The sequence below is a fragment of the Sinocyclocheilus anshuiensis genome, unplaced genomic scaffold, assembly GCF_001515605.1.
Source record: "Sinocyclocheilus anshuiensis isolate Anshui unplaced genomic scaffold, SAMN03320099.WGS_v1.1 scaffold694, whole genome shotgun sequence".
In the NCBI taxonomy this organism is placed as follows: Eukaryota; Metazoa; Chordata; class Actinopteri; order Cypriniformes; family Cyprinidae; genus Sinocyclocheilus; species Sinocyclocheilus anshuiensis.
In genome coordinates this window covers 655,452-665,314 of record NW_015542477.1, presented here as the reverse complement: position 1 = coordinate 665,314, position 9,863 = coordinate 655,452, and the positions used below count along the sequence as shown (strand labels likewise).

The 9,863-nt window shown below is 36.6% G+C and overlaps 2 protein-coding genes across 2 annotated transcripts in view; both read right to left on the bottom strand.

Annotated features, from left to right (window-relative positions):
* LOC107693923 (zinc-binding protein A33-like) overlaps positions 1-2,370 on the bottom strand; it is a 9,743-nt gene extending 7,373 nt beyond the window's left edge. The window contains exons 1-3 of the mRNA XM_016493469.1: positions 2,100-2,370; positions 1,592-1,809; positions 1,309-1,354 (exon numbers count right to left, since the gene is read on the bottom strand). Coding sequence (XP_016348955.1) covers positions 1,309-1,354; positions 1,592-1,809; positions 2,100-2,285 — 450 coding nt within the window. The 5' untranslated portion in view covers positions 2,286-2,370. The remainder of the gene's footprint in view (positions 1-1,308; positions 1,355-1,591; positions 1,810-2,099) is intronic.
* A 3,666-nt stretch (positions 2,371-6,036) lies between these two features.
* Positions 6,037-9,863, bottom strand: part of LOC107693873 (FRAS1-related extracellular matrix protein 2-like) — a 57,797-nt gene continuing 53,970 nt past the window's right edge. Inside the window, exons 18-24 of the mRNA XM_016493409.1 lie at positions 8,959-8,988; positions 8,729-8,856; positions 8,398-8,532; positions 7,954-8,080; positions 7,633-7,820; positions 7,029-7,175; positions 6,037-6,898 (exon numbers count right to left, since the gene is read on the bottom strand). Coding sequence (XP_016348895.1) covers positions 6,392-6,898; positions 7,029-7,175; positions 7,633-7,820; positions 7,954-8,080; positions 8,398-8,532; positions 8,729-8,856; positions 8,959-8,988 — 1,262 coding nt within the window. The 3' untranslated portion in view covers positions 6,037-6,391. The remainder of the gene's footprint in view (positions 6,899-7,028; positions 7,176-7,632; positions 7,821-7,953; positions 8,081-8,397; positions 8,533-8,728; positions 8,857-8,958; positions 8,989-9,863) is intronic.

The following is a 9,863-nucleotide window of genomic DNA, read 5'->3' as shown; positions in this document are numbered from 1 at the left end:
ACCACAAAACCAGTCATAAGGGTCAATTTTTAGAAAATTGAGATGTATACATCATCTGAAAGCTGAATAAATAAGCTTTCCATTGATGTATGGTTTGTTAGGATAGGACAATATTTGGCCGAGATACAACTATTTGAAAATCTGGAATCTGAGGGTGCAAAAAAATCAAAATATTGAGAAAATCCCCTTTAAAGTTGTCCAAATGAAGTTATGCATAATGCATATTACTAATCAAAATTAAGTTTTAATATATTTACAGTAGGAAATTTACAAAATAGGAACATGATATCAAAATATTGAGAAAATCCCCTTTAAAGTTGTCCAAATGAAGTTATTAGCTATGCATATTACTAATCAAAATTAAGTTTTAATATATTTACAGTAGGAAATTTACAAAATATCTTCATGGAACATGATCTTTATTTAATATCCTAATGATTTTTGGCATAAAAGAAAAATCAATAATTTTGACCCATACAATGTCCAGGGTCACATATATATTTATTATACATACATATTTATTATTTATTTTAAAAATTAGTATACAGAGCCCTTTGTTAACTTAGGTTAACAACAAATATTAGCCAGTATATTTGGAATTATACAAGTATAAAAATATTTTTTACAAAAATGTATATTAAAATGTTTTATTGAAATACAATTTAATATAATTATGTCAATAATATAATATGAATATACTGAAAATGTATTTATTAAAAAATGAATGTACAGAGCTCTGCGTTCATAATGCACCTTAGATTCAAAGCTAATTAAAATTGCAAATGGTCAAGGTTAATTTCTAGTGTTCACAGATTACAAATATAAACTCTTCACACACATTTGTGTATCGGCCCCAGCAGCTGTTAGATGAGCAAAATTGTGCAAAAAGTACCCGCATTTGGTGTTAATTTCACACCTAGATCCAGAAAACACCAGACACTGCTCACATAGTATTTGGTTTGAAATGTTCTAAAAAAAACCTCAAGACTGCAAACACCACAATCAAGCAATGGCTACGAGTTACTTAAAGACATTTCCAAGGCTATCTGGTAAGAAAAAGCACTTAACGTAAGTGCTAAATGCCACATGTACATACAACACTGCGGTGACAGATAGTCACTCCTTGTTCCAGCACCAAGGTTAGCAATAAATGTCAATGGCTTCTGGTGCCAACTCCGGCATTTAGACCAAGATAACAGGAAGGAGGTCAAGAAGGAATGAAAAAGACACTACAAACAAGTGACAGAGACAGAAAGGCTAAATCAAATCAGTTACACAACAGACAAAACCAAGCAATGTCAAACAAACCTTCATGTCTTCAACAACCTCGGGTACAGGAGCAACATCATGGTGTCTAGAAAAATAATAACATAATGACATATGATGCTTCATTTCTAAAGCCATTTTAATCTAAAATGCTACAATGAAGTGCATCTGGTCCTCAGACAGAGCAGAGGTCATCTGCCTTTATTTATCTGCCCACACAAACAGCATTTTGAGCATATAAACCCAAAAATGATGTCTAGGCAGGTAGCTCGCTAGATTTTGAGTGAATATGGGGAGGGAGCATATTCAGGAGACTGAGCCTCACCTGTGGGATCTGGATTCCCGACACACCACGCAGATCGGCTTCCTGTCCGTGTGGCAGTACAGTTTGAGCTCCTCGTGGTGTCGCTCACATTTCCCGTCCATTTTCACGGGTTTTGCGGGTGCAGAGGGCCTACACGTCTTCAGATAGTCGAAGTCGCTCAGTTTATCCACTAAGTTCTTTACCAGGTAATTCTTGGTGAAACTCATTTTCGCGAACACCTGCAAAAAAGGACAAAGTTGCATGTACGACGCAGAAAAGTATCGGTGCTGTGTATTGACAAAAGGCTCGTGCGGCGATTTGTATGTTATGATACAATAAACGAGGTCGGAGAAATCACACCTATTATTGTCAACACAGTAAAGTCCGGTTGTTATTTAGACTGCCGGTTTAGGTCCTAGTGCATGATTTAGATGCGGATGTAACGTTATAGAAATCCGTTAAGTTCATTCGAGCAGCTGTAACTAAGCAACCCAGAATCTAGCAACATTTATCAAAACAAACCACGCACCATCCTGCACTCCGGACACTGGTAACCCACATCATCGCCACCATTTTCCTCCCAGTGCATCAAAATGCACATGCGGCAAAAATTGTGGCCGCATTTTAAAATTACAGGGTCGTCGAAATAATCGAGGCAAATAGAACAGACTAATTCCTTCTGAAGCTCTACTCTCGAATCTCCGGCAGTAGCCATGTTTCCCAAAGCAACAGTGTAACAGGGCCAGAAGTAACTCTAGGCGGAAGAGAGAGAGCCCATTCTGGACTCACTTCCTGGTCCAGTCACGTGAGGGCTTGTGGTGAATCTGATTGGTTACGTTATCTAGCTTGCAGAGAAAAGTTCTCGAATCGGTTCTTTTGAGCAGTTCGTTTCAAAGAATCCCACCCTTCCTAAACATTCATTTGTTTGTTTTTTCTGTCTTGGATTTGATCTGAGTCTGATGTTTCGAGCTTTTCTTCTTCTTCTTTCTAATGAACTTTATTGAACGATATAAACTACCACAAATGGCCTGGTACAAAAGCAAAATGTCTTAATCAGACAACAGACAAGCATCATAGCATAAGATAAGAGGAAAACAATTACTAGGGGTTTTCAGCAAGTTTAAGATTTTCTATTAAATTACAGAGGTTTAAGGCATTCTTTTTCATTTGTTTCAGCGACAAAAATAATGACATTGTTCTTTGTGAAATATGTAGAAATTTGGAAGTATTTTCAGGAATCTGTTCGTATGCAAAAAGAACTTCCCAAGAATAATGATTGTTAATTGCTAAATCACGTATATTTCAAAAATAAACCGAATAATACATTTTCCTTTGTTAAAACAGGGAAATCTTCAAATTTAGGAAATAACCAGTAATGCAGATCTTCCCAAAAGGCACAAGCAAATTTACAATCATAAAAAAAGATGTTCTGTAGTTTCAGTTTGATCATCACAAAAGGAACAGTTGTTAACATAAAGACCAAATCGACATCTCAAAAATTCTCTAGAAGGATATACTCCGTTAAGAATTTTAAAATGGACTTCCTTTGCTTTTGGTGCAACTGGAAAATTCAAATATTTTGTTCTTAAAGTTTTTAACTTCATCTTTAGAGAAATATTGGAATGCTGAATTTTTATTTGAAGAAAGAATATGATTCACTTAACAAAGACATTCCGGATTACAGTATTGGGTAAATTTAGGTTAGTAAGAGAAACTCCATTCACCAAAAGCTTGATGTTTTGAGCTTCCCATGTTAGTTTCTTGTTGCAAATTGACTGCTATTGTATTGATATTTTGTATTCAAACGCCATTATGTGGCGTACATATTGCGTTTTAATACAGTTCTATCAAATAAAGTGCTTTTATTATGTTTACTGTGGTGAACGGCACATTCCAGGGCCCCCTCTCTGAACACAACAGTGGACAAAGGATTGCTACATTTTGATTGGATCTTGGTGAACTAACACAAACTGTCCCACGCCATCAGATAGAGATACTAGGACAACAGCCAGACTCCTCTTAGAGGGCAAGAAGTAGACCTCTGCTACCAAGCCTGGGAAAGACAGAACTTCTCATTGGTCCACATGCAGTTTCTGCCTTTCACCCATTTAGAGACTAATTCCTAAGGTTTTGGCCTGTGACCACCATAAAAATTCCTTAGGTCCTCTGGATGTAGCAGCAATGGGTGAAACAGAGACATCGGAAAGATCCATCCAAATCCATTCATAACTATGTTTTCAAACCTCAAAACTGATGCAAACTAGCCTACATCACATCCATTTTACACTTACTCAGAGAAATAAGTATTCTCACTCAGTGACAGATGTGAGATGTGTAGTGCAACATCTTACACAAATTTAGCAGCTGACGGACATATGAATGCATGCTTGACAGTTCAATCCTTTTCCATCGTGCTTGGACTTGATGCATTCAGAACATTACCAAAGGTATTCTGGTAGTGGTTTGGAAAATGAGAAATGCATTGATAAATCCATTAAAAAAAAAAACTTTAAAGACACTTTAGTGACTGTGTGTGCCCCCTCTGAAACCAGCAGCCAATCACAGCACTGAAATGGAAAAGCACCAAATTGTAATCTCTTCCCCTTCAGAAAGGGATAAATGTACCCTTCCAACAGACACAACGTCTGAGTCTCCCGTGAGACAATACACAGCGTTCTGAGTCTCCCATCCAGAGAGGCAGTAACAGATGCACCACGCTCTGAGTCTCCAGCTTTTGAGGCAGCAACAGATTCAAACACATTTGGAGTTTTAAGCCTGTGAGGAAAGAGACATCAACAGATACAATACTTTCAAAGTCTTCGTCCAGCGAGACAACAACAGATGCAGCATGTCCGGAGTCTCCATCCTAGAGAGACTAAAGCAGACTGACCAAATTTGTCTCTGGCCTAGAGAACCTTCACTTCAAGATACTTTCTTCAGCGTGTTCCAGATTTTAGGACCCTTCGGTGCTCCAGGAGATCAGCATCCTACAGCGCTTCATGTTCAACGGATTCAAGACTCATTCGACCACAGGAAAGGTAAATATTTCACAACTATGAATTAACTACAACTGAACAAACACATTTTTAGCACAGTTATAAGACGTTCAAATATTTAAAGTCTCAAGACTTTGTTTATTTTGTGCTTCAAGGCCCAGTACATAAAATGCATTTAGCATTGTAAATATTTAGGAGTGAACCATGTACAAAAAACACAATATCTCACCATAAATACCATTTCAAACAAAGATTATTTCATTGTGCCCAAAATGTCGTGCTCATGTTTCGTAACCTGCGAATATGGAAACAATCCAGTGATTTTATTGCATAGCACATTTCTTTTGAAATATTATCAGCCTGATGAGGAATATATTTGTCAGGAGGTGAAATGGATTTGACAATAGGATGCTGGTTTTTCATGGATGCATAAACAGTTTGATGTGTCTAATGACAGTGAAGACAACAAAAATGTTATAGCTGATACATCAGTGTCAGTGGAGTGAATCTGGTTTGGAAAAAAAAAACAACTCCAAAAGACAGTCAAACACAAATTTCCTGTGTCAGTTTTTCCCTTATTTTAAAACGACACTCAGTGAGATAATACTGCGATATTTAATACATGCAGTTCTCATGAATACTAATGCTTAAATTATAACAAGTAATAAAAACAGCAGCAACAAGATGAAATTTGACAACATTTGACAGACTGAATGTAAACTTTGTGACAACAACTATTTAATGGTGATATGAAATGCATATTCAGCATTTCTCCATTAAAAGCTTGGCACTTGCTGTTAAAAACCAGCATATCTGTGATATGCTATAATACAAGCAAATATTTAACACTTGAGATAAATAAAGGTGAAACACACAATACAGGTGTCAGTGTCGTGATCAGCTCATTTGAATGCACCACATGACCCATAAGAAAATACTTAAACATTCTTAAACTTACTTTTCCTTTCAGAATCTTATCATCTTTATAAATGATATAATCTCTCTTTCATCTGGTGTTACCCAGTGTTCAAAGTGACAGGGCCAATGAGATTGAGATTTTTTTTTTTTTATTAAACTTTCAGACACTTTGTATGGAATGTGCTATGAAAAACTAATTCAAAGGTAAAAAAAAAAAGTTAGGGTAACAACAATAATAATTATGATTATTAAATAATAATAATAACAACAATTTTTAATGAAAAAGACCTAAAAAACTTATTATTATCAATTATTATTACTTGGAAAAAAAAAACTCTATTATTATTATTTCTTACATGAAAAGTTATTTTTTAAAAACCTTTTTTTCTTCTAATGAGTGGTCCTTCTTGATTTTATTGTTATTATTACTTTTATTATTACTATTACCACTATTATTCTAGTTAATATTTTATTTTGGATAAAAAAAATTAATTTTGGAATTCTGGAATTTAATGCAACTAAAATGGAACCAAATGAGATCTTGTTTCTGTCAATATATCCACTGGCATAAAAGAATATTAAAATGATTAATATTTAAAGGATACATTTTTCTTTCTTTCTTTTCTCACATTCTAGTCTACTTCCAAAAAAGTGGGTAGGGCACTATTGGGACCCCTGAGAACTCTGAACACTGGGTAAACCTTAATCCATTATTAGACAAGCAAAAATTCAGAGTTACAACATAAAACGTAATTTAAAATGATTTCTTTGGGCTGGTGATGAACTGGGTCGCGAGTTCTCCGTAAAATAAAACCTGTCAGAGGCACTTGTTTAAAACAAACAAAACAAATTGATCCCATGTATGACAAAGGAGAACAGTAGGATCTCCGAGTAGTCCATTAGTCCTTCAGACCTCTGAGCTGTCACCATTATCAAGGCTACTTCTAACTATAACAGGCTGCAGGCTGGACGAGACTCTTGGGGCCTTTTTCACGGGCATCCACCTTGAGTGAACCATCAGTGCCAACACTATAACCACGAGGACGGTGAGAAGCAGTCCCACGATGGCTCCTGCCACAGTCACAGCGTCCTCTTCCGCACCTCGTCCACTGAGCTCCCGTGGAGACAGTCCGTCTGCGAACAGCTCCTCCCCAGACGCAGAGCGCCGACGGCTGCGGTCCAGAGCGATGTGCATGATATTCGTTCCTCGGTTGTTCTCGGGTCCGATCTCCTCCGCCAGGACCGGGACTTCTCTGTTGGACCGTCTGGAGCGTCCTCTGGCCTCCGCTGGTACAAGGTCACCTGATGTTATTGAGTGGTACTCTACACTTCGCTTGCCAATGCCACGCTTGGCGTTGTCTTTTGAACGCACAGTGTAGATGGTGTGAATGAACCACTCCCTTCCTACTGCCACCTAAAGACCAGAAGGATAATAGAGGATTTGAGCAAGGTTGACTTTGTAAATGACAGGAATCCAGTACAGGATGTCACACTGTATATAGTTCTACAGTACCATAACTAATAAACCTTCAAAAAGATTAGACCTGGAAAAGAGGAGTAGAATCCAATCTGAATCCGTCAGATCCTGGCTGCTTCACCAGAGAGAGGGCAGAGGGGTCATCTACAGCCAGCAGGGCCTTGAAACTCACGTCCCCAAAACTCTTGGCCTGGGTCTCTGGCTGGGCTTTGTCCTAGAGGCAAGGTGGAGTCATGAGACTTTTTTCAGACAAATGTTACTGAAAATGTCTTAACAGACCACTTTATGTTTCATAAAATAACACATTTCAATTATTATTATTATTAACATACAATTTATTTAAATTGTATAATGTATAATTTATTATAAAATGAAAGACAAATATAAAAACGTGCATGTATTTTATTTGAAAGACTTGTATACAGTGTTATTTTAGTATTATTTATATAGTTTTATATACTAATAATTCGAATGAGCATTTTAGTAATTTTGTTATGTTTGTCATTTTATTAGTTTGTGTCTGTCTTTTTATATTTCTATTTAGCTTTCATTTATATTTATTTCAGTTTTAATTTTAGTACTTCATTTAGTTGCCAAGCTTTCAAGTTTTTCCATTTTTAATTAGTTAAATTAGTTTTAGTTAACACTAACAACACTGCTAACATACTCACAATAATTTTGAATCTGTACAGCACAGATGGAGAGTCTGCAAGGCATCCAAACTCAGACTTGGCGGGGTTGTATTTAGGAACATATCCATCAGCGCCGGTGCACAGATACACCTTCTCAATGTTACAGTAGAAAGAGCCACCCAAGTTCTGCACAGGGTCCACCATCACCCGTCCATAGATTGTGTCACCTTGAAGAGAACAAGCTCAGTGTCAGCATAACACAGAACAGGAAATGTAAATCACAAGAATGGCAGATCATTTGACTTATTCAATCCCACAGCCTCTTGAACTGATTAAGTTAGGTGTTCCAGTTAGACGTACCCTCAGAGAAAGCCGCATCACTCTCTTGACTGAAGCCCATAGATCCATCTGACAACCACAACGCCTTCTTAGACAACAAGAACATCTGTGTGTTCAGACTGAACTCCACCGCGACAGGGTCACTCACCTACAGAAAGCAAACACAATAATACTTCTTTACAAGAGCCTCAGGTTGAACTGATAAGATATATCACAAATACATATTTCATTCTGATATACAAGCAACTGATTAATTATAAAATTATACAAAAATATATATTATTTATAACACACACACACACACACACACAATAGAGCCTGTTTGCATTTTTCTAATTTAATACACTTTTTTCTATTATAAATTCTATCATCAACAAGTAGAATGAACATTTGAAATAAAAAGCTTGAATCTGAACATTTATTTCACTTTTGCTTTAAATGACAGAATTGTTTTTTTTAGTTTACCTGCTGAAAGCGGATATCAAGATCAAAAGTAACTGGCTCTCTAGGGTTGCAGACCGGAGGAACAGTGTACTCCACATTCAGCGCTGCTGTACAGGGGATCAGCTTCACTGTGTATGTGCCTGAATAATCTCGAACCTGCAGGTCACAGACACACAGGCATACAAGTTGAACATCACATTCATTGTTTTACATTAGTTTTTCTCAAATGGTTTTGCTTTAGCACACAGCTTTTACATTGGCCGTCATTTGGCGACTCAACACCGCCAGAACTGTTTATCACAAAAAGTAATGTTCTTAAAACCACAAAGTGGGGAAAGAGAGATCAACTCACTGCAAAGTCTGAAATGAACATCCATTGCTGGACAGGCTGGCTGTAGGTCAGCTCAGTCCTAACCAGAGTGAGGTTGAAGGTCAAGCCTGGGTGGTCTGCACTCAATACAATGGACTTCACAGGGGATGCTGGGTAATCAGGTAAGATAGCAAGATAGCAAGTTAATTTAATCAAATCAAGGCGTTTGTTCTATAAACCATTTAAGAAGAGATATGATATTTAGATTTTACCTGCAGTCTTCTGACCCCTCAAATTCGCTGCTGGAAATAAGGCAAAAAGTTAATTACAGTGTAAATTTTGACAGCAAATTTTGATTTAGTTTTAGTCATAGTCTTTTGACTAAAATGCCATTTAGTTTTAGTCATATTTTATTCACCTGAATTGTTTTTAGTTTTAGTCTAGTTTTAGTTGACTAAATATCATAAGATTTTAGTCAACTAAATCTACAGTAAATTTAGTCGGCTAAAATCTAATGGGTTTAGTTACAGTGTAATGCATTTATTAAGCATTTCTCCAAAATGTCCAAACTCATTATATAGTTTTGATATTAAGGGTTTATCATGATAGACACCAATTTAACTGCTATGACACACAATATGCCTTTATGTTCAAATTAAATAAAACCACTTCTCATAAAGAACAAGAACATGGTCTTTTTTTTAATGAAATACCAGTGGTTATATAGGCTAATTATGCATTCTTTATAGCAACTTGTTTACTATATTCTTTATTCTTTCAAGCAGCCATTTATTTCTATAAATACATTTAGATTAATCTTTAGGGCTACTAAAGTTTTTCAGTCAAGAGCAGTGAGTGATTTTTTGTCTTTCTTTTGTTGCTTGATTAACATCAATGACTCGGACAATAGCAACTAAATTAGGCTGCTGTCCCTTTAAAACCGAATGCACGGATGCAATGTACTGATACACGTTCCCCTACTGTTATCAAGAAGTAATCAACTGTGTTTACGTGAATACTCGTCAAAACGGACAATTCAACATCATTTTGTGTGTAACGTTAATCCTCCGTTCATGCGACGCGAAAGAGTACTCGCGCGCTGTGAGACGCGCTTTCTGTGTGTGTATGCTTCAGTCTCTGCGCTCAGAAAACTGGACCGAATTGAGTTCTCTCTTGC